This window comes from Fopius arisanus, unplaced genomic scaffold, assembly GCF_000806365.1.
Source record: "Fopius arisanus strain USDA-PBARC FA_bdor unplaced genomic scaffold, ASM80636v1 scaffold00039, whole genome shotgun sequence".
Lineage (NCBI taxonomy): Eukaryota > Metazoa > Arthropoda > Insecta > Hymenoptera > Braconidae > Fopius > Fopius arisanus.
In genome coordinates this window covers 224,718-248,321 of record NW_011887778.1, presented here as the reverse complement: position 1 = coordinate 248,321, position 23,604 = coordinate 224,718, and the positions used below count along the sequence as shown (strand labels likewise).

The following is a 23,604-nucleotide window of genomic DNA, read 5'->3' as shown; positions in this document are numbered from 1 at the left end:
AATTCGAAATTTTTGAAAAAGTATCAGGAGAACATGAGAATCAAAGAGCTATTCACTGCAATTTAAAAATTCGAAATTTTTGAAAAAGTATCAGGGGAACATGAGAATCAAAGAGCTATTCACTGCAATTTAAAAATTCGAAATTTTTGAAAAAGTATCAGGAGACCATGAGAATCAAAGAGCTATTCACTGCAATTGAAAAATTCTAAAATTTTGAAAAAGTATCAGGGGAACATGAGAATCAAAGAGCTATTCACTGCAATTTAAAAATTCGAAATTTTCGAAAAAGTAGCATTGCGTGTGGCGCCCTCTCTCTCTTGGGGTGAGGTACTACGATGGAGCTGGGGTCACTGAAACCCCCAGAACTGAGCCTCTACTCTAGTCAATCCTCTTTGATTCCCCCCATCCTCATCCGTTCTTTCAGCAGCTTGTGACATTTTTTTCCGTTGCCTTCAGCCCAAGATGTTTACTCGGTTCAGTGAAAAATTCACCGTGGCGCCCGTAATATCAGTGTACAAAAGCGCGATGGGATTATCTGTGGTATACCAATAATCGTCGAAGGTACGTGGTGATAACGATAGAAGAAAGCAAATTGTAATAAAGCCCGAATGGTTGAGAACAGAAAAAAAGAAGTAGCGGGGGGAAAAAAAATTTTTGTAAACGGTCTGGTGAGTTCAGGGACTTCCTATGCCTTGTGTGCGCTCCGTCGTGTTCGCTCAGGCGGGGGACCCCGTGTGTGTTTATAGCCTACAAACCCTGACATAGCAATGGCGTTTCTCTGATCCCCCAGCACTCCCACAACCCCCATTAAAACCACGAAAATCAAATAATACCTCATGAGCCATTGGAAACGTCAACAAAGCCAAGCTCATTGCCACCTGAAAATTCACGCCCAAGTGTTTTACCACGTCGTTTGGGGCATTACCTGTGTACATGTATATTAATATTACAAATGTGTTGGTGGTAGTACGCCCGTGTTACCTCTTCAATTTCCCCCAGAAACCGTGCGGCACGCCATCCACCACTGAAAATCGTGTTCACCGAGTGTCTCGGTAGTGCTTCCAGGCCTGAAAAACTCCACCACTCGGTTTATCCCCCCACCTCGTACCCTCATTAACACTAACGAGCTATTGGCAAAAAATAAATAAATAATAAATATCAATGTACGTGACTGGGGTGTAATTTTTGATTTTGGGGCGGGAGGGAAATATTTGGCAGCTTTTTTTTTACCGCGTGGATGAGCCGGTCGTGTATCGAGGGTTTTTATTGCCTCCTGGGGGATCCACGCCCTTATTCTGTATCCAGTCAATTTTCCCTCCTCCTCGGCACAGAATATTTGGGGAAAATAGCATCAGTGAATTAACGCTTTGACGTATCCTTCCGCTTTCGGTGGTTCTCACCAATTATTTTTTATCCACTACGATTTGTCATGGACGAGTGAATTATTTCGACTTGATGTGGCGGGGTTTGGCCTTCAGAAAGTTCTGTTGATGTTTTGGGGGGCTATTAGCAAAATGAAAAGGAGAAAATTCAGGCTGGAATGAGTAAGCATAACCTGGTGGCACAAGTGTTGGGAGAGTGCATGGGTGCAAAGACCGAGTAATCAAATGCATTTTTACCGAGTGTTTTTTTTTTAACAGTGTGTAATTTTTCCCTTCCTCTGGGCTTTTTTTTTTGTTCTCGGGATGTACTCGGGGTAGAATAATAGAGAGAGGCAGAGTCCTAGTGGGCTGCCATGGATGATGAGGAGCGTCTTGAGGGTGAGGAGGAAATGGAGCTTGACGAGGCTTCCGACGGAGAGGACGATGATGAGGAGGCCATTGGCATACCAGTCTCACCGGCCACCTCCGATCAACTTTTTACTAGTGTTCCAGTTACTCCAGGCAATGGTAAGTTTTCATTTTCATGGTAATTCCATAAATTTCATGTGGATTACAATGATGAGTTTTAATCGCAAGAGGCTCTGATAGTTCACAAAAAAACACTAAATAATATAGTTTTTTATCCAGTTACCCCAGAGGAGCCATTTGATCCTCTGCGTTATCAAAAATTTCCCCTGCCAGGGGGCAAACCACTGAGTATACGTCGGGGCCCGGGCAGACCGAGAAAAGAACGGCCCCCAGGTACTTCTGCTCGTGGATTGGGTCCACGTAGGCCATTTGGTAGGGGCTCAACACGGGGCAAAGCACTGGGTTATGCTCGTGGTGGTATAAGAAGAACAAAGAGTAAGGATGACGATACTCATTCTGAATCACAGAGTCCTCTGAGGCTCGGTGATGATCCCAATGGGGAGGGAGAGTCTTCTGGCATCGACAGATCCATGCCAGCGCCAGAAGAGCCACCCTATCTCCCGGAAAAATGGCCAGGAAAGGTGTGTGCATTGTGTAATCTCGGTGAGCGAAGTCAACTTGGTCAGGGTGAGCTACTACAGCTCACCTACCCCGTTGGCTTCGTCCCCGAGAAGAATGCCAATCGTGAGGAGACAGCCGATCTCCTCATGGATATGTCTTCCACCGGTGACAAGAGTCCACGTGGTGTCGGCCCTGGAGCTGTCACCTGTCGACGACAGAAGAGCCTGGCTAAATGCAGAAATCCTAGTCTCACGAATTACACTGAACCTGTCGAGGAGTTAACTATTGTTGGGTACTCGGAGGAGCCTGATGTTGGATTACTATTTGAAGCTAATGGAATTTATTATGTACATAAATCGTGCGCTATTTGGTCGAGCTGTTGTAAAGATATCATCACAGAGAGCATAAGCCCAGCGATAGTTCATGCATCGTCCCGTCGATGTGCTTATTGTTCTCATTATGGTGCGGCTATTTCCTGCAAAGTAAGGATTTTTTTTTCAAATTATCATACAAACTACTGAAAAATTCAAATTAACATTACATTTTTTATAATCAATGATTTTAATCTCCTCGATTGGTTGATCTCCAGGTGGGCTCGTGCAATCGTTATTTCCACTTTCCGTGCGCAGCAGCCTCCTCGTGTTTTCAGGACACGAAGACCCTCTCGTTATTCTGCAAACAGCACCTCGGTCAAGTGCCTCTTCTTCTCAATGATATAGCCTGTATACAGTGTTACGGGATGGGTGACGTTTCGAATCTTGTCATGTGCACTGTGTGCGGTCAGCATTACCATGGCAGTTGCGTGGGACTGGCTCTGCATCCTGGTGTGAGAGCAGGCTGGCAGTGTGCACCATGCAGAGTATGTCAAGTTTGTCGTCAACCAGAGGAGGTCTCCAAGGTGATGCTCTGCGAGCAGTGCGACAAGGCTTATCATCCGAGTTGCCTTCGTCCAATCGTCACATCAATACCCAAATACGGTTGGAAGTGCAAGTGTTGCAGAGTGTGCACTGACTGTGGCTCAAGAACACCCGGGGCTGGACAGTCCTCTCGCTGGCACTCGCACTTCACTGTCTGCGATTCCTGCTACCAACAGAGAAACAAGGGCTTCTTCTGTCCGATATGTGGAAGAGCATATCGAGCTGCTGCTTTAAGGGAAATGGTCAAGTGCACTAGTTGCAAAAAGTATGTACATGGTACCTGTGATGCTGAGGCTGATCCCCTGACCTATCAACATCGAAAGGAAGCCAAACCAGATTACGAGTACGTCTGCACCCACTGCAAGAGTCAGGCTCTCATCAAACGAAAAGACAACATTGACGAATACTGTGGGGATTCATCTCTCACTGCATCACAAGAGAGTTTATATGGGGATGGAGACTCTTCGGAGTTTGATTGCTCGGTTGACGATCCTCTGTACATTGGCCTGGGTAAGGGGAAGCCCTCCTGTGCCTCGAAGATAGCCAAGAAGAGATTGGGTCTCGCTGGTATCGTGGGTAGGCCCAAAGGGGTGGGCAAATTGGGCTATCAGAAGCGTCAGAAGCTCAACGAGTTTGGTAGAAAGAGGGGCCCAAAGGCGAAGATGAGAGGGATATTTGGAGTGCCAGGTGTTGGCCTCCAGAAACCCCAATCAGATTCATCGAAGGAGGAGGAACCTGGTGTAGAGAATAGACTGGTATTGTGCTCAGCGAAGGACAAATTTGTACTGACTCAAGACATTTGTGTTATGTGTGGGGCAATTGGTACAGATTCTGAGGGCTGTTTGATCGCATGTGCCCAGTGTGGACAGTGCTATCATCCTTACTGTGCTAATGTCAAAGTGACGAAAATCATTCTGCAGAAGGGGTGGAGGTGTTTGGATTGTACTGTTTGTGAGGGCTGTGGTGAGAGACATGACGAGGGACGTCTTATTCTTTGTGATGATTGTGACATTAGTTATCATATTTACTGTATGGATCCACCACTGGACTACGTGCCACATGGCACATGGAAGTGTAAGTGGTGTGCCTTGTGTCAGACTTGTGGCTCAAATGATCCAGGATTTAACAGTAGCTGGCAGAAAAATTATACACAGTGTGGACCGTGTGCATCTCATTCAGCTTGTGCATCGTGTCAGGAGCCTTACAACGAGGGGGATTTAATTATTCAGTGTGTACAGTGCGAGAGATGGTTGCACTGTGGCTGCGATCACATCAAAACTGAGGCCGATGCTGAGAAATGCGCTGAGGAGGGGTACAATTGTGTTTTGTGCAGACCCAGAGATGTACCACCGCCCCATATACTGTCCAATCTACCTAAACCAATTTTGAACAAGTATCCAAGATCACCACCACCAATTGTTCGCAGCCCAGAGCTCTACAAACCGTCGACACAGCAGTATCTTGTCGATGGGGTTTATCTGTCTGAAGCTGGTATGCATCATATCAAATCGTTGACGTTTGAGCAGCAACAAACGAGGAAGAAGAGACGGAAAATGCTACCAGTTATTGATAAGGATGCGGATATTATGGCAACAATTGAATCCGTTGTGGCTGGCAGCAGTTTAGATAATTCTTTGGAGGAAAATGGTAAGCATATTGGGATGGATATTGATGTTAAAAATGAGCCTGATGAGGTGCTCAAGGAGGGTATGGTGTGGACTCATGGGGATCAACCACCACCTGAGGGCTACAGTCTTTACACTACTGAGAATGGAATATCAGTGTTGAGGCGAAAACGACAGAGAAATCTTCAGAAACTCGGCATCGGTGGATTTGTAGTGAGACTCAGGGGGACTAGAAAGGATAAGGAGCACGAGGGTGAGCCTGATAAGCCTCTTGAGGGAACTGCTATGACACTCGGTGATGATAAGCCTAGGAAGAAGGGACAGAGGAAAAAGCAGCAGCCCAAATTGGCTGAGAGCTTTCCACTGTACATGCAGGAGGCCTTCTTCGGGAAGGATCTCATGGACGTCACCAAAGACAGGGATCTCAAGAGTAGCAGTGATTCGGATAGTGAGAGAAATATTTCTGGCAGTGGGGATACCATACAACTGTCACAGGACGAGTTAAAGGCTATTGAACAGGTGAAAAAGAATGCCAAAGAGGATGAGGAGGGGACTAAGATACCTAACGATGCCCTCGTGAAAAGGGAGGAGATTATTGATGATGAGACCAGTGATACTGAGGCACTTGGTGACATTTTACCAATTTCCACCGATCTTCTGGACACTGACGAGCTTGTTAATACAATTATGAATGAGCCTGATGGGGATTTGGCAGTTAAGGCTAGTGAGGCTCTGGATGAGCTTGATGATCAGCCTGGACAGAGCAGGGACGAGCTTACGGATATCCTCAGTCCTCATTTCAATTTGGAATCGATGGTGAGGGATACTGGACTCCCTAATATGGACAGCAAAGATGTCGAGGAAATTTTCAAGGGAGTACTCACTGATGAGTCTCAGGAGTCCCAGGAATCATCGGTCTTTCCTATTCAGGCGCAAACTCCTCGCACTCCTTCCACTACAACTCCACTGGTGTCACCATCACCCCATCCAAACATGCAAACGCCAATTCCACTTGGCAGGCCACAAGTACCTGGATCACTTCCACCTGTTGCCCAATCAAATCTCAATTCACCCATGAGCTTCCCACCACCATCGCCTTATCACTCGGAATACAGCAACAGTCCGCAGTTCAGCCCTGCATTCTCGGAACCACCGAGTCCCTGGATTAATCCTGATGAGGAGGGCTCTGGGGGACCAGTCGTCGCTGCCACTGGCAAACAGGGAAATAATGCCAAAATGTTTCAGGATGAGAAACTTGGAGCTGAGGCTACTATTTCCTCCGTTCTTTATGCTAATATGAATCATCCTGAGTGGAAGGAGGAATATCCATGTGAGTTTTTTTTTTTATTCGTTGTGGAATAATAGATCAGTAGCGGAGAGGTAATGGTAATATTTGTCTCCTCGCCATGATTTTTTTTTTTAATACAGCGTGGCCAGAAAGGTGTAAACAAATTCTTAAAAAGTGGCGGGCTCTACCGAACGAAACAAAAGCCCCATACTTGACACAGGCCCGTGACAATCGAGCTACAGTACGCATGAAAAAGACTCAACAGGTGAGTGGATCCCTCTCTCCACGAATAATCAATAGTAAAATAAATCGAACGATTGTGAAACGAATTGTTCGACGAATTAATCAACGTGACGCGTGCAGCTCCTTAATTATCGGGGTTTTATTTTTCTTGTGCTAACACATGAGTCAAACTAACAGCTCGACATTTGTTTTTTTATTTTTTATTTTTTTTTTCTAAGTTATTTTTTACCACCAGATATTTTATAATTTTTTTGTGTCTTATTGTGTTGCGTCTAGCATTTGATGAGTCACGAGGAGTGTTGGGTACGATAAATGTGTTAGGTACAAGAATTAGCACATTCACTCTAATTTAATAGTCCTGTAGACTCGATAGAGAATTATATGACTGGGGTATCAAACCCAACGCTCTCCGTGAATTTCGTGTGTCCCCTCATTAATACGAGTGTTCGATAGCACTAGAAATGACCCCTGACACAAATTATTGAAGCATCGTTTGAATATCCCGTTGGTAGCCCACTCCTGTATCTTCCTCTCGATATTAGTCACTCCCTCGAGATTAAAAGATCGTAATAATGGAGGATTGAAACGGGGAGGATGAGCTGAACCTCCCCCAAGAAACTCAGAACAAAATGAAAAACAAGCAAACCCATAAACAAAATATCTGCTCCATTCCACTCTTCTCTCCTGCTCTCTTCTATACTGTTCTGTTTTGTTCTGTGTAATATAAAAAACGAAAACAAAAAAATGTGTGTGAACGTGTGCCATCTCCCTGAACCGACAGATACCCAAGGATATACCAAGCACGATCCAAGTAACAGCAACAAGTTCACCGACCATCATGACGAAACCAGTAACAAGCATCACATCGTCCCAAGTAACTCCACTAGTTGGAATGGGTACAAGTCAAAAGCAAATTGGATTGTTGGCCTCAGTGGCCAGTGATAAATCAACGGAGAAGCCCAGCATCCAGGGACAAGTGCAAACAGTCATCAGTGGATTGTCATCAGTTATTGGTGGCGTTGCAACAGGATCACAAAATATAGCGGAGGTGTGTGCGGTGCAGGGACCGCCGCCGAGGCAGCTAACAACAATATCCCCAAGTCCATCCCCAACCTCAAGTACATCCTCATCACCAAGACCAAACTCAGTCAATTCAATGAATTATATTAGCAATTTATCATCACACCAAGATACCAATGGTACTGTCAAAGTAACACAGTCACCAGCCACGATCACAACATCTCTGGTCACCCACACAACGAGTAATAACGTTGCTGGACAATCCACTCAATTAGCAAATGTTCAACAACGGAATTTAACAAATCATATCACTATCAGTACAAGTACCATTGTCAATAATCAAATAGTAACAGTGTCCCAGGGTAATAATACCATGACAGCTGGTGGTACTATCGTTGTGGCTGGTACTGTACGACAATTTACCACGGTAGATCATCAGATTAGAGTGCTAACCCCTTCTGAAATAATGCGCACCCTCCCATCCCTCAGCCAGGAGCACTACGATCCGCCACCCACTGCAATTATTCACACTGTACCTGTACAGACCCCGGCCATGGTGAGCCAACCTCATACCGTTGCCTCTAGTGTCTTGTATTTTTGCAGATTTTTTTTTTTTACCAATACATATTTTCGAATATTATTAGACTTCTCTCATTTGTCAACGATAATTCTACATTTTTTATTTAGACTCAGAGTTCTCGATAGAGGATTTATTCGACAGAAAATTTATCTGTTCTCCTTTTTTTCCATTTTTTTTTCTATTTATTTGGAATGATGTCAAGTCTTTGTCCGAGTTTTATTATCATGTTCCCGGTGGCTGATTCGATATCTGCGACGTAATACGAGGACTGTTTGACTCCCTATGTATGATCGTGATTTTTTTTTCTTTTTTCGGTATTTCGATATTATGTGGCATGTTCATGACCACCCGGTAGCACACTCCGTCCATTGTTCATTATATTCCATTATCCTTGGATCCTGATATCCCATCCCGATACCCTACCCTACCCAAATTACTAATAATATTTTTGCTTTTTATGAGTTTCTCTAATGGGATTGTAACGTCTGCGTCTTTCTTTGTGCCAGTTATTATTGTTTCTGTTGGTTTTTTTTTATCAGTAATGCCTTTTTTACTATTTTTTTTTCGGTGTACACTGTTGGAAATTGTTGGGTTTGTAGTGTGATCTGATATTTTTTTTTACAAACAAGTTGTCCTTCTGTGCCAGGAAAAAATTTCTAACGGTGTATGCACTAATTTTTTAATGGAAATTATTGAATAATTTACTCTTCTTTCCATTGATTAATAAGAAATGAAATAACTCATTACTTTTAAGAGCTTTAATTGTTGCAGGAAGTATATATCGTCGATAATAGATTTTCTCTGCACGTTTTTTATATTTTTGTCATGATTCAAATGCGGATAGTATATGTAGATACAACGTGTTTGAGGAAAGAAATATTTTTATACAATTTTTGTGGTCTCTTCTATTCTAGATGGTGGCTGGATATTTTCTATCGTCTATAATGCACAAAGATATATATTTAATCGTCAAATTTCTCTATTGAATTTATTAATCGATTAATTGTAACATGTATCTTCTGATTAATTTGATGTTATTTGATTTTCTGTGAATGTATCGGTTTTGGTGTATGAGTTTGGCTGGTTGTATAAGATGCCTCGTCGGATATTCTTTAATGTGATTGTTGCGTTCATTACGAATATTCAAAGTAAAATAGCTGATTGGAGATTAATTGTGGACGCAACGATCCAACTTCGATCGATAATATTTATACGTAATTCATGGATTTTTAACAGGAACAGGATAGACTGTCTAATCGAGATCGAACGACCCGAGAGGCTGAACAGGAACGACAGTGGAAGCAATTGCAAGCGTTCAGGCAACAACAGGCACAACTCCAGCAACAAGTTATTCATGAACAACGTGTACACGGTAGTAATTAAATTCCATAAAATTCAAGGAATTCTTAGGATTAAGTTTTGACGATGAAATAATGTTTTCAGCTATGACAAGGGGACACAGGGCAATTAATGACGATGGGTCTCAAATGACTCCTGATACTAATTCTGGACTTACTACACAATTACAAGTATCAACATCACAAGACGGTACCCAACTGGGACCAATGACATCACCCTCTCCAGGCTCTCGAGGCACCTTTGCTACACCTCCGCTGAAAGTAAATCGATTAGCAGCACCTCAGAGTCCACTTCAGAGTCATCCGCGCCTGCCAAATCAGCCCTGCGCCACGATGACACGTCCGGTGGGAACGGTAGTTCGTCCTGGAATGGCCAACACCTTCGCTCAACCGCCCTCACCATTTTCCCCGCAGGCTCCCCAATCACCCCACGATTTTCCCCAGTCACCAGCCTCATCCCAGACCCAAGAGCATTTCCAGAGATTTGACAATCCTGAGGGCTTTAACCAGGGAAATCAGACCCCTCGTCCAATAATTCCAGGTACCCCTACCTACGCCACATCTCCCAGAAATGATGTTTTCTCTCAACCACCTGGTACTCCACGTCCCATTTTCAATCCACCCACACCTCGTACTTCCACTCATGTCTATGCTCCATCTCGTACTCCCGATCCTTATAGCAATCAGCCCCAAACACCCTCACCTGCACCGAGTTATACATCACCGAGGCCTGAGTCCCGACAGGAATCACCAGCTCCTGAGGTCTTCAGTCAACAACCAGAGGTCAATCGACAGCTGAGGGATCTCCTCCAGAGGCAGCAGTTCAGCAAGAAAATCGAGCAGAATCCTGGTAATTGGAGTCAGGAGGTACAGAGTCCTGTTGCAGATGGTGTCCAGCAGCAATTTGAGCAGGGGCATGTGCAAATATCTCAGCATGTTCAACCAGCTCCGAATAATGTCGAGGGAACGTTCAGGCATCCCTTGCCACCGGGTATGCGACCACGAATGCCACTTCAATTGAATGTATTCATCAGGAATTCACAGGGAAATGTCGATGCAAGACTTCAGGGAATTGATCCAAGAACTCGAATGCTGGTGCAACGACCTCAAATACCAGGCCTTCCCCAGCAACACTTCCAGAATCAACAGCTGCAGAATCCTCAGCAAATACTTCAGCAGAGAATGCCAGCCCCACGTAATCCAATGGCTGAGCAGTACGAGATGCTACAGCAGTCTCCACAAGTGCCTCAGCCCCAGCCCCAACTTCAGACCCAGCAACAGCCACCCAGATTTCCAGATTCCAATCAAACGATGCAGAGAATTGTTCGCGCTGGCCAAGACACAAGCCAAAGTGTGAGAATGATGTCACAGCAGAGTATGGCACGTCCACCTCTCATACCATCCGCTGTCAATGATAATCAATCCACGTCAGAGGCCTCAGAGATACCGGACAATGTGACAGCTGAACTCGAGAAGCTCGAACAGGAGGGTGCACCCATGGTAGAGGTCGAGGGCGTCAGTGCAATATTAGGTGACTTGGCTGAAGATGACGACGAGCTTCTCGCTGAAATGGGTGCAGACTTCAATATTCTCGAATATGCAGATCCTGAATTGGACAATATCACTGGTGGAGAAAAGACGAATATCTTAGATATGGATCTGGAGCAGGTGGAGGTCGAGACCAAGGAGGAAAAGTTGAAGAAGGAATCCAAAGTTGAGGAACATAAGACTGAAGAGCTTGGAGCGACAGGTGCTCATGAGATGGGAGATAATGCAACTGTTTCAGGGGCAGTGGAGGCATCCAGTGTGTCCAGTACCCCTGTGGTTCCAGTACCACAAATACCCACCAGTCAGACTCAACCACCTCAGGCACCAGGTCCTCCTATGCTACCACAGAATCATCCACAAGTTGTTGCTGTGCAGCAGCAGATGAATCATCATCTCCAGCAAGCTGCGGCTATGGGGAGGCCCATTCCACCGGGGATGAGACTCACTTCGCTCGATGGGGCGATCGTTGGGGTCGTCACGTCGACGAATACTGTTACTGTTAGCTATCCGTCGACTTTTCCTGGTCATGGGCAGAGGCTGCCACAGCAGCACATGCAATGTTAGTTTATCTATTAATTTATTTGTTGGAAGATGAATTTTTCAACCCCTCGAGACAATTAATAAATGGAATCTATTTTTTTTATCAATTTCTCAGTGCAACAACAAAGATTAGGTATGAGGGTACCTGGTGTTCAGGGAGTTCCAGGCAGAGTGGTATCAGTCAGTCACATGGTTGGCCCTAGAATGCCTCTGGCACCACCACCGCCACCACCACCACCTTATCCAGGCCCTCCACCCCCTTATCCAGGACCCGTACAGGTTAGTACCATTTCATTAAAATACTCACATTGATTTATTGAAAATTCATGCATCGCTTTACGAATTAAGTATTTCAACAGTTTTCATTTAACGTTTCCATTCTACATCTAACTTTGTCGAATTTAATTAATCTCGTTATTAAATGTGAGTTGGCAGCGCGCTTTTAATTGCTAGGTGGAATTAACGCGCTGAATTTAATTGAAATAATTATGAGTTTATTTTCGGTTGTAAGGAATTTTGAGTTGAGTTTTCCGGTGTTGGTATGGAATAATTAATGATTAAAGGGATTTTCAAGTGAGAAAAGAATTGGATTTTTGGATGATTCTTGTTTTTCATACATATTTGAGAAATGTAAAAATGAGAGGAAAATTGTTTTGGCCTGGGTGTTTGCAATGCATTGGTGTTGGTGCATGTCTAGATGGGGCTGTGCCAAGGTGGGCGGGGTATGCCACGAGCACCGGTGCATATCGGTCATCAAATGTCCGCTCCTGGTCCACCGATGGCACCCGTGGTGCATACGGGTTCACCTACGGTCGTGCCACATCCACATCGTAGACCCCTGCTTCTCCAGGTGAGCAAGTCTCGGGGCGTTTACACAATCAACGAATTATCACAGAACTAAAGATGCACATGATTATTTATCAATAAAAATTCTGATAAAGAGCAATGAATAATGAACGTCAGAATAATATTTTTCTCTCAAATGTAACAATTCAGGCATAATTAATTGATTCGGTCCATAAATAATTGCTCTAGATGTTAATAATTGTTTGAAGCATTTAGTGGCTGCAGCAAATATATGTAATCTGCACGATCGTTGTTATTTACAAGTTGTTAATAAAAAGGTTGATACTATTTACGTGAGAGTGGGTATTTGGTACTGACATTAACTGTCAGCAGTCGTGTTCGCAGGAGCAACCGTTGTTACTGGAGGATCTCTTGGAGCAGGAAAAGAGAGAGCAGGAGAAGCAGCAGAAACAACAGCAGGTGGAGGCTGCTGCACCAGGTCCACTGTTGAGTGACGTTGAGTTCGAGAGGCTTCGGGCTGATGTGCTTGGCTCGTCGGCACTGGGATCGCCACCTCAGACCATTGCTGGTCCATCCACTGGGCCAATTATTAGGCCACCTGGAAAATCACGACCACCTTCTACACCGGCTCCTACAGCACAATGGCCTCAGGTGCCTCCTGTTGTCAATTCACCGATCCAATCGCCTCGTCAACCCATTGCTACGCAAACAGCGGCAGAATGTACGAGAATTGAACTTTTCGATTATTTCCACTTATAAATTAATTTTCCATTGAATTATCTCATTTTATTTTATCTATTTTTATTTTAATAGTGAGAATTGCAACATTCAACATTCCTCACTTGCCAGCGCCACCTGCACCGCCAGATGTTATTGCCACAGAGCAAGATCGAATGATTCAGCTGCAGTATGAGCAATGGCTGGTTCACCAGGGTCAAATTCTCAAGCAACAGCAGACGTACTACGAGACAGAAATGTTGAAACTTCGAAAGGTGAAGAAATCCCTGAACAGCAAGAAACGCCAGCTGATAAAAGCGGGAAATGAGCTCACAGAGAGCGATGCCATTGAATTGAAGAGAATCTCAGATGAAGCAGCGGCTCTGCAGAAGTTCCTCGAACCCAGCAGAAAACAATTTCGCCAGCACAATATTTTAGCTCAAGAATATCAAAATAAACAACAGCAACAGAGACAGGTCCAGCCCCAGAACTCAGAACCTTGTTCACCTCTGATGTCACCCTCTCAACACTCGTCTCCAATGCACAGTCCAGCTGGACTGGTGTCCCACAGTCCTGGTCCAGGCTCATCTGGAATGATTCAGCACTCACCAGCGACATCGATGATTCAGCACAGTCCAAATGCCCAGATGTTGCAGCACAGTCCAGGTACACAGCAGCCAACAAATCCTGGGACTATGTCACCTCACAGTATGCAGCCATCACCAAGGATAGGAACTCCACATTCTCAGGGGGAGGAGAGCCCCTTCAGTCCTGGAGCAATGCCATCCCCAGGTATGTGTGGACCGACGACGAGAATGGCATCACCTCAGCATCGAGCTGTTATGAGCAGCAGACTTGCCACGAGTCCTGGAGGTTTTCAAGATCGAGGAAATCAGCAGATAATGAATGAGCAGTCTGTCAGACTGCAGAATATTCACCAGAGATTCGTGAGACCACCAAATATCGGAGAAATGGGACAAAGACCGAGGATGCAGATGCAGGGTGGAATAATCTATAACCAGAGGTCTCCCTTGGGCAGTCCTCAACCCTCCCAGCAACAGCATCAACCGATGATGACTCAGCAGCAACATCAGCAATTGGTGCAACGGCAAATGCAACAGCAGCAGCAGCAGCAGCACGAGAATACAATGAACCAAGAGCAGAATATGATTAATCAGAGGAATATGATGGCCCAACAGAGGCAGATGATGTCACAGAATCAGCAGCAGCAACAACACGTCATGCAGAAGCCTCCGAGCTCCCCGATGGTCTCTCAACCAGCGAATTCACCGAGTCCACAACTGCATCAACAAATGCAGCAGAATTACGGACAGCCTCCGAGCTCACCCATGCCAAGGAGTCCAATGGTGCAGCAGACCATGGGCTCACCAATGCTTCAGCAGCAATTGAGCCAAAATTCGCAGCCACCCAGCCCCATGGGAGGGAGAATCCATCATCCACCAACATCACCAATGGTCTCTCAGTATCAACCGAATCCTCCCAGCCCCATGGCGAGGTCCCATCCATCGACATCTCCGATGCTTCAACATCAATTAAACAATCAACATCACCCACCACCCCCGCCGAGCTCACCGATGCCCAGGAGTCCAATGGTCGCTGGTTCTCCCATGCAGATGCAAAGGAGACAATCCAGTGGCAATAGTCCTGCAATGCCAGACAGACCTCAAAGTGTTGAAAATCCAGGAACACCTAGAACACCTCATACACCTCACACACCTCATTACAATCAACTGAACTCTGGGCACGTTGATCAGCAACAGCAGCAGCTGAATCAAAATCAAATGGAGACTCAATCAGATCACCAAAATCGAGGCGGTGGAAATCCCCACAATCCAATGAATCCCATTCCCTTCAAAAGAAATTTCGGCAGATTTGGCTTCATAAAACTAGGCCTTCGAGGTGGCTCTCCCATGTGGTCCACTAAACCTGAATCCAGCAAAGGGAAAACCGAGCCTAGAATATCAGCGACTGCAGTAACTGATGAAAAACCGAACACATCAGCAGTTCACAGAAAAACTGGAATATCTCAGTCAAAAATAAATAGTCTAGTCTGCGCTGATTACAATGACTTTGACGATGACTCTCATACTCCACCCCAAACCCCTCCAAATCGGTCTGATTCCAAAGTAGTTCAGGGAGTTGTGGCTGAAAAATCGAGTCTGGGGATTGGAAGTCCTAGTGATAAATTGGAGGCTATGCCTGACACTACGGACTACGACGATGATAAAACAATCGTGAATGAAGAGGTCACATTAAGCTCAACGGCGCAAAGGGACAATGACGATATTACTGTGATCGAGGAATTTTCGGAATCAGAGCTTGGTGATGTAGTGCTGGGAGCTCTCGACCCTGAGATGCAGGAGGAGTACGTTCTCTTCGAGCAGGACATGGTAGTCGATCTCTCAGTCGACTCCAATGATTCATTAAGCCATGCTTTAGTTAATAACACCAATCAGAGTCATGACCTCGTGCAGATACTGGAGATTCAACAGGCTCATGACGATCAGGTACTGAGTGATGAGGAGTTAATTCCAACTCAGAATAGAAACAAGAAGGGACTTCGGTTGGATATCGTCAGGACTCTGGGGAGTGGAAAACGTCTGGTAGCTGTCACTGATACTCCTGAATCACCGGATCAGGATGAGATTATCGATCAGTCCCCTGGGACCTCTCCTTTCCTCCACAGCTCAGACCACAATTTCATAGAGCTCGTTGAGGAGTCCGAAGTTGTTATCATCGATCCAAGTACCAAATCCCCTGATGATCACTTGGTTAAGGAAGATTGTGTGGAAGAGGCTGAAAAAATTGATTGCAACTTTGTGGATATTAATCAAAAGGGAAATGACACTATTGAGAGCTCGACACCTGACGGGACCGATAAGAAAAGCCCCAGCTTCAATTTCTGTGAGAAATCGCCTATGAGCTCGATGAATGTCGATCCTGCTGGCAGTTCTGATGATGTTAAAGTCGTTTCTCTCAATGAAATCGTGATTATGTCAGCAACTACTGATATTCCTGAGGAAAATGAGGTTAAAATAGGTGATTGTCAAAAATCATCGGTTTTACCCTCGAAAGTGCCCAATGTCATTGCAGATACAAAAATATATGTAAAGTCGAGTCAATCTTCGCAGGAAACTGCATTACTCAAACTACAGAAAGTGAACTCTGTGGATATTCCTGACGGTCCAGTCGACGCACCAAAAATTGAAGACAAAATTATAGAGTTAAAACCAGAAATCAATCTATCAAAGCCAGTATACCAGGGACGCATCGAGACGGAGACAATAAAAAATTCTGTCCCTGTAAAATCTCCCGCTGTCTCCTTGAAGCCGAAATCATCAACTCTAGAATTATCTCCAAAAGAAAATGAGATCTCATCGCAGAAAGTGTCTGCAGCCCCTGAAAAAATTTCGACAATTACTAAATCGGCGGAGAAACCAGAAGAGTCTACCTCCAAGGCTGAGCCCACTCCAACCCTCACAAATTGCACTCCATCTTCCTCAGAAGTCCTTGAAGAATCCCTAGACGAAAAGAAGACTGATCCTTTGAACACAACCGACGAACTCGAGGACATGCTGGAGAAGATTCACAATCCAGCTGAGAATGCAATAAACGGAGAAAGTAAAAAGGAAAAATCTGTTGTTTCACCGCTCCAGAGGATATCTCCAGTCGTGGACGAGATGTCCCTAGTCAACATTTTGGAGAGCGACACAGATCCCATTATCAACGAAAAGAGTGAAGACAAGAGAGAAGACAAATTAGACTCAAAAATAATAAAATCAGAATCTCTGACTCCCTCAGAGATAAAAACCGAATTAGAATCATCATCAAAAGCCTTCGAGGATTCTGTGCAACAGCCAGAGGAACCGTCCGAATCCCCAGAAGATATCCTGGACATGTTGGATAACATAATTTCAACAAAACCAGAGATGGTAGATACTGATATACTAGAAGAAGACAGATCCAGGAAATCCAGTCTCATTTATCAAATGCCAACTCCTCTGGAGTCCCTCCCCTTGAATATTCTCCAGGACTCATTGATGGATCTGGAAACTCCCGGGGAGAACGAAACACCAGCTGAGAATCCCCCACAGGTCCAGATCCCATCGAAACCTGTGACAGAGATTAGACCCGCAACGAAGAGTCCTCCATCATCTCAACCTCCAACAGCAGTAATAGTCAGCACTGTTGCTCAGCTTCAACGAAGTACGACGACAATTCCTCACCTGTCGCCCTTATCGAAGCCTACGGAGTTGACGTCGAACGTCGCAAATGTATCCCACCAGCTGAGAACATTACTCTCATCTCTCCAAACGAATCACTCTCAAAGTTATACAACAGCAGGACAAGCTACACTGGTCTCGATGGTGTCCTCAGGTGCTGCAGCTGCTAAAGCAAGTATTGTTGTAACAGCCACAGGCACAAATGCTCTCTCCAGCTCATCAGCAACCTTGAACTTCACGAAATCCTCTGACACCACGAGCACCTTCTCAAGTGGATTGAAAGAGCCTCCCAGTGTTGTTCCTATTCTCAACAAAACATCATCATCAGAGCAATTCAACAGGATCTCGAGCAGTGTGGGTGGAGTTCTGGCTAGCTTACCATCACCGACAATTGCCTCAAGACCTGGCACCAATTCTGGAATTTCTATCACGTCAAATGCAATGTTGAATGCTATGCTGTCGAGGACGACGTCGTTAACAAAGCCAACGATTGCTGGTCATCGAGCCAATACCATCACGAGTAATTTATTGAGCTCAGTCCTCCCAACTCCAACCATTCAAAAGTCCCAGAACATGCAGGCAATTCTGCAGGTGAGCTCGGGTGGTGCAATCCCATCGAAGGCACCTCTTAACACCTCGGCAGTTTCGACGTCTGTGCAATCAGCGAAGACAGTGGTTCCTCCAATGATCGCCAACACCATCAATGTGACGACTTCGATACTTCAGTCGACTTTGTCACAGGCACCGACGCTTCTCCATTCGCAATTATCTGGTCAGAGCCAGTACAAAACTGGGCTTTTGCCTATTGATAATAAATCCGGGGAGATTGATAGCCCAGTGGGGACCTCGAAGGACGAAGAGAAAACTCTGGCTGCATCTGTGAGGGCCGATGACGCCAAGGCCATCAATGCACACAGAATGGAAGAATCTCAAAATGTTCTCCTCAAACAACTTTTGCAGAATACTGCGTGTGCAACGACAGCGCCACCCTCGTCGACATCATCAGCCCCAAGTCTTCCCATTGTACCATCATTGGAGGCTCAATTGGCTCGACCAACACCCACTCCACCATCCTCTCTGATTCCACCTCTGCTGAATAAAATTCCAAGTACGAAAACGGTCACTAAAGTGCTCACCAGAGAGACGTCTTTTGTGTCTCACATTCCTATTGTGAAGAGTCAGAGTCCTCCCACGAAGGAAGACCCTCCAAAACCATCAACTCCAGTCTCTTCAGGGTCTGTTCCACCCCTGCAAGTGGTCCAGCCTGTGCAAACCATCCAGCGGTCTATAGAGAGTGTCCCGAAGGTTCAGTCAAAAGTGCCATCACCAGTGGTAACTCAACCAATTGTTACAGTGGCAAATAAACCAATTCCACAGAAAATAGAATCACCACCGCAGTCGGAGGTGCCAACACCTGTTAGCACCCCGCCAGTACCCCCGAAGACACCGACATCAGAATCAATGGCTCCAGCTCAGCAGATCAGGGTTACCAATGTGCCAACGACTTTCACGAGACTCGTACCAACCAGCAAACCAGTTCAACCCCCTCCAGCCCAGAAAATAATGCCTCAAAATCCACAATTATCTAATCACATTCAGACTCCACCACAACCATCAACGCCTGTGTCAATAACTCCTCCACAGACACCTCAACCACAGCCACAGCTGCAAGGACTACAGCAAAAACCACAAATTCAAATGCAACACCAATTGCCCCAGCAACTGCAAACACCACGACCCCAAGTAGTTAATACTCTACAACCATCAGTGCCTCAGACGATGCCCATGAAGATTGGTCATCAAGCTCACCTCCAACAGGGTGCAATTGCGCAACACACAGTGCCTTTAGTTGAAGTTAAAAAGGAAATTCTCGATGAAGTGCTGTCTGGCAGTACACCAGGACACAATTCTGATACCAAAGATTTTCTAACTGCCAAAGAGGAGATTATGGATGGTACAATTGACGATAAAAATGATCTTAAAAAATTGAAGAGGCGACAGTATCAGCAGAAACGAAGACAGAGTCAAGGGAAAGATGCGTCTGCTCAGCCTCAGAAAAAGAGGTCGCGAAAGGTCTCGAGATTGGACGAGGATTACGACACATTTATAGATAATTTGATGGTTCAGCTGCGTCAGCTACCCCAGATGACTGTGCTGGAGCCTCTTCTGGGGAGAAACTACGGTGTCTGTCCTATTTTCGGATCTGGAGATCTCTCGAAAATAGGAAATCAGAGGGACTACAATACGAGAACTGGAGACTGCAGTGGAGTTTATGGAGTGGCTAGACTCCTGGGTGTCTCGGATCACTACAACACTCATCCTTTTGGAGAGCAAGAACCCTCGACTCCACAGCAACCAGCGTCAACCCAACGTGGATTTTACGATCAAGAATTTCCGCCACTGAAGCTAGATGATGCCCTTGACAAAAAGGAAAATCTCCTGATGACGAGAGACGTGGATACCCCAGACACAATCGTCAGCTCGTCTTCCCCAGAATGCGTTATTCCGGAGTTTGTCAATAGATTCCCGGGACTGAGACTAATTGAGGAGGAGTCTGATGAGGAATCTGACTGGCTGAAGAGGGTCTCCCCAGTGATTCCTCTCGTGTCACCCATTCCAATTCGCCTCAAACCAGCGCATATCAAGGACAACTCCAAACAGGATAAAGAGAATCTGGGAACGAGACTAGGCAAGTCTTCACCTGTTGCTCTACGTGAGAATGGCAACGTTACAGTGACATTGACACTCAACAGTCAAGCAGCTGATGACATAATGGGGGTCTTGAAGGACCTCGCAAATATCCTCAACATTTCACCACCCAATGGCTATCAAATAGTCGAGAGAACAACAACTCCACCCTCACAAAGACTCGGGCTTTATCGAACCAAGGGAAAAGATGGAAAAGAGGGAGCACCCATTGACTTTCAGAGCATCCTCAATGGAGCTGCTAAATTCTGTCGTCATTGTGATGTTGTTATCTTTCACAGTCTCATTCGTACGAAGGTATCCGACCTTCCATTCTTGACGAAAGAGGAAGCTGAATCTGGGGATGAACTCTGCTTCTGCTCAGCCGCATGCTACTATCAATTCGCTCGAATGCACCGAACACCAACCACTCCAGGAAAAGCAGCCACAATTGTCGATCATTTGTGCTCGATATCAGAAGTGAAACTTCTCAATAATACCCTGAAGAAAAAAATAGAGAAACGTTCTCTCGAGAAACAACAGCTTGGATTGGAAACTCTTGACGTTGATCAGATTGAGATTAATACAGATATTAAAATAAAAACCGAAAAGGATGATTCTGAGACTATGATGATGGGTGAGGAGCTCATGCAGCTCGAGGAGAGGAGACCCAGGAAGCATCCAGCTTCTGAGGATCTTTCCGTCGATCTAGCCGATCCTCAACCACCAGCTAAACTCTGGAGAGGACTGAAGTACAAATTGTGGACGATGGGAGGAATTCAACCAGCGACCAAATACAAAAAACCAACGGACAGAGAGATCACGGAGATGCTCTTCAGAATGGGTGTAACTGTCTCTCCAGTAAAGAATGATGACAGTCGTCGGTGTATGTTTTGTCAAAATCAGGGTGATGGGGCTGCTGATGGACCCGCTCGTCTCCTGAATTTCGACGTCGACAAGTGGGTGCATCTGAACTGCGCCCTGTGGTCCGAGGATGTATATGAGACGGTGAATGGCGCCCTCATGAACCTGGACATTGCTCTTCAACACAGTCTAGTTCTGAATTGCGTGGTGTGTGAGAAACCCGGGGCGACTGTTAAGTGCTTCAAGATCAGATGCACCAATGTCTATCATCTTGGATGTGCGGTGAAGGATGGATGTGTCTTCTACAAGAACAAGAGTACCTTCTGCTCCCAGCATGCACAGAAAAATGACAAGGACAATGAATTGACAACGCTGTCGGTTTACAGGAGGGTTTACGTCAACAGGGATGAGAATCGCCAGGTGGCAGCTGTCATGCATCACTCTGATCACAACCATCTGCTCAGAGTAGGGAGTCTCATTTTTCTGAGTGTAGGACAACTTCTGCCCCATCAACTAGCCAATTTCCATACTGTTAATTATATTTATCCAGTCGGGTACAAAATCGTGAGATTTTACTGGAGCATGAGGAGACCCAACAAACGCTGCAGATATGTTTGCTCCATCCACGATGTTTCTGGGAGGCCAGAGTTCAGAGTTCTCGTCCAAGAGCCAGCCCAGGAGGATGTGGAACTGAGGGATGCATCGCCCAGGGCTGTGTGGAGCAGAATACTGCAGCCTCTGGCTGACATGAGAAAGAGTACTAATAGTGTCCAGTTGTTCCCGAGGTATGTGTCAGGGGAGGATTTGTTTGGTTTGACTGAGCCTGCTATCGTCAGGGTCCTGGAGAGTCTCCCTGGGATCGAGACGTTGACGGATTACAGGCCCAAGTATGGAAGAAATCCTCTTCTGGAACTGCCACTTGCCATCAATCCAACTGGAAGCGCCAGGACTGAGGGAAGGCTGAGAAATCAACTCCCTTGGAAGAGGCCACACACCCAGAGGACTGGCTCATCTGCCAGGGCAACTTATGCACCAGCTGCTGCTGTCGCTGGAGAAGTGGCTTGTCCCTATTCCAAGCAATTTGTCCACTCCAAGAGCTCTCAGTATAAGAAGATGAAACAGGACTGGAGGAATAATGTTTATCTGGCAAGATCAAAAATTCAGGGGCTGGGGCTCTACGCCGCGAGGGACCTCGAAAAACATCAGATGGTCATCGAATATATTGGAGAGATCATCAGGACTGAACTTGCAGAGACCAGGGAGAAACAGTATGAAGCTAGGGTAAGTTATTCATTTATTTTATTGATTATTATTTTCGGGAAGTGATAATTTAATTATTGTTATTTTTTTCTGGCACTTAGAATCGAGGAATTTACATGTTTCGACTTGACGAAGAACGAGTGGTAGATGCAACGCTGTGCGGTGGCCTGGCGCGTTACATAAATCACTCTTGCAATCCCAATTGTGTCGCCGAGATCGTTGAAGTTGAGCGTGATCTCAGAATCATTATTTTTGCTAAAAGGAGAATCTCACGCGGTGAAGAGGTAATACATATTTTCAAAAAAATTCCCATAAGTGTTTTGGTATTGGTAATTTCAGGGATAATTGATTGATTTATTTTTCAGCTGGCATATGACTACAAATTTGACATTGAAGATGACCAGCATAAGATAGCATGCGCCTGTGGTGCACCTAACTGCCGCAAGTGGATGAACTAAATTCGAGCTCAATCCACAAAATACTGTTGTTATTGTTGCTAAGTTTTTTCGGTAGGTTTTACAATGGAGATGATTGAAAAACAAATTATATATATATATTATATATAAAAATGAATAGACCTATTATTTAATTTGTAAAGTGCCATTGCAGTTTGACAAAATGATCGATTATAGTGAAGTTGGTGCTATGCCATCACCACATTCCTCCAAAGTTGTACAATATTAGCTTTTACATTAAAAAAAAAAAACGAGAGGTGAGGATCGCATTTTGATGAGAGAAGAGCGAGTGGAAAGCGAGTCCCCATGAACTTGTAAATTTTGAAGAAGTCATTAATGAAGATGGATGTGTGGGGTTCTCGGACGCGGGGGACTAATGGTGAATGAGAGGGGATAACTCTGTAATTGTGAGATGTGACACGTTGTAATATAGAAAATGATTAATTGTATTGTCTGTAAATAGGTAGCAGTCCAATATTATTTTCAATCACCAGAAATGAAATGAATAATTAATTGAAGAAGCAACAAATTATGTAAAATAACAGGTACCTAATGTAAAATTATATACAATTATAACTATTTGATTATTCAATAATAAATCGATATAAAAATTATGCTCTGGTTATTGATATTCGTATTCGTAAATGATAGATGATAAATTTTAATGTCCTTGAATAAAAAAAGCATGGATTGGAAAGTGATGGGTGGTGACCCGAAGGATGCCGTCTCGAACAAACATCCCGAAACCGTCGAATAAATATTTTCCTTTCGTTATAGTATCGAATTAGTGAAATCCATTTTTTTCAAGTTCACTCTACCAAAGAATATACATGCCTTACGAGAAGGAACTGAATTCAACCAATTTCTACTATCTGTCGGAGATGAAACATTGAATATGAATTACTACGATATATATCGCACAGATGAGTGTATAGCACCTTCAGATGGGGATATCGCAGAGGATTTATATGAAGAGGAGATTAATGAATAACTATCGAAACATTATTTTAATGATTCTCATAAAACATTGGCAAATGCATTTGAAAACGGGAATTTCATGAACGGCTCGGTCGCGTTAGCGGTATAATTGTGATGCAATATA

The 23,604-nt window shown here is 44.8% G+C and overlaps 1 protein-coding gene across 7 annotated transcripts; it reads left to right on the top strand.

The window, feature by feature from the left end:
- The first annotated feature begins 470 nt into the window (after positions 1-470).
- On the top strand, positions 471-23,116 carry LOC105266525 (histone-lysine N-methyltransferase 2C). Of its 7 annotated transcripts, none has more exons than XM_011304757.1 (14): positions 471-561; positions 1,701-1,889; positions 2,010-2,833; positions 2,941-6,223; positions 6,322-6,446; positions 7,206-7,472; positions 9,261-9,396; positions 9,468-11,489; positions 11,586-11,749; positions 12,168-12,320; positions 12,650-12,998; positions 13,091-22,068; positions 22,149-22,331; positions 22,413-23,116. In XM_011304757.1, exons 2-14 carry the CDS (start codon positions 1,736-1,738, stop codon positions 22,503-22,505), a joined length of 16,731 nt encoding a protein of 5,576 aa, XP_011303059.1. In that variant the 5' UTR covers positions 471-561; positions 1,701-1,735; the 3' UTR covers positions 22,506-23,116. The 7 variants fall into 7 exon arrangements, with proteins under 7 accessions (XP_011303059.1, XP_011303058.1, XP_011303055.1 ...); XM_011304756.1 differs by having other exon boundaries at positions 1,998-2,833; positions 12,662-12,998; XM_011304753.1 differs by having other exon boundaries at positions 1,998-2,833.
- Positions 23,117-23,604: the final 488 nt, after the last annotated feature.